This window comes from Aureococcus anophagefferens (assembly GCF_000186865.1).
Source record: "Aureococcus anophagefferens unplaced genomic scaffold AURANscaffold_1816, whole genome shotgun sequence".
In the NCBI taxonomy this organism is placed as follows: domain Eukaryota; class Pelagophyceae; order Pelagomonadales; family Pelagomonadaceae; genus Aureococcus; species Aureococcus anophagefferens.
This window is the reverse complement of record NW_008706554.1, coordinates 1-1,026: the sequence shown is the minus strand read 5'-3', so window position 1 is coordinate 1,026 and position 1,026 is coordinate 1. Positions and strand designations below refer to the sequence as shown.

At 66.9% G+C, this 1,026-nt stretch overlaps 1 protein-coding gene across 1 annotated transcript; it reads left to right on the top strand.

Moving 5' to 3' along the window:
• Window positions 1-291: 291 nt before the first annotated feature.
• On the top strand, window positions 292-1,026 carry AURANDRAFT_72905 (hypothetical protein; the record flags this gene model as incomplete). Its single annotated transcript, XM_009045217.1, has 1 exon — window positions 292-1,026. A coding segment is annotated over one exon (550 nt), but the record flags the coding sequence as incomplete, so codon positions are not given.

Genomic DNA, 1,026 nt, shown 5'->3' with positions numbered 1-1,026 from the left:
CTGGGAATTTGGGCACCCTTACCCTTACCCGCGGGTGGCACCCTACCAAAATCCTCTAATTTAAAAAAAAAATATATGGAAACCGCCGAATTTGGATTCGGACGCGCAAATTAAGCTGCTTTTGGATCGACCCGACAACCTGGCAGCTGCATTACACGCCCTCGAACGGAAATCAGGAGGTCGGCCAGGCGCGGGACACCCTCGAGGGTAAGGGGCGTCCCTCGCACCCGTGGCTTTTCGTCGGTACCCGCACCCGTACCCGAGCCAAGGGTTCTGGGAATTTGGCGGCCCCTCACCCTTACCCTCCCGAGGGTTTCGCGGGTTCTCGGGTCGGCCCCTCGCCCTTGTGTGGCCCTGACGGCGGCACGAAGCTCTTGGACGTGACGCTGGTCGACGCCCAGGACTACTGGGACTACTGCCTCGCGTCGCCGCGGTGCCTCGTGGACCCGTCGCAGTTCGAGGCGCAGCAGTTCGGCATGCCCCTCGAGGGCATCTGCGACCACCTCGGCGCGACGTTCAAGCAGGGCAAGGTCGAGACGCTGACGAAGGAGTCCGCGACCCTGGCCGGCGGCGACGTCGTGCCCTTCGACTACTGCGTCGTCGCGACCGGCGGCTCGTACGGCGCCGGCGCCATCTGGACGGCGCGCCCCGACGAGCTGACGGCGGCCGCGCGCAAGGCCGGCTTCGAAGCCGAACACGAGGCCTTGGAGGGGTGCAGCAACGTCGTCGTCGCGGGCGCGGGGTTGGTGGGGTGCGAGATCGCGGGCGAGATCAAGGCCGCGTACCCGGACAAGAACGTGACCCTGATCGGCAACGAGCTCTGCCCGAGCATCACGCGCGCCCAGGCCGCGCGGCGCGCCAAGGCCCTCGAGAAGCTCGGCGTGGTCGTCAAGGAGGGCGCGGGCCGGATCACGACCGAGCCCGCGGACGGCAAGATCACGACGGACAAGGGCACGACCGTCGACTGCGACAAGCTCTACGCGGCGACGGGCTTCAGGTTCGACCCGGCCTTCGCCAAGGACCTCC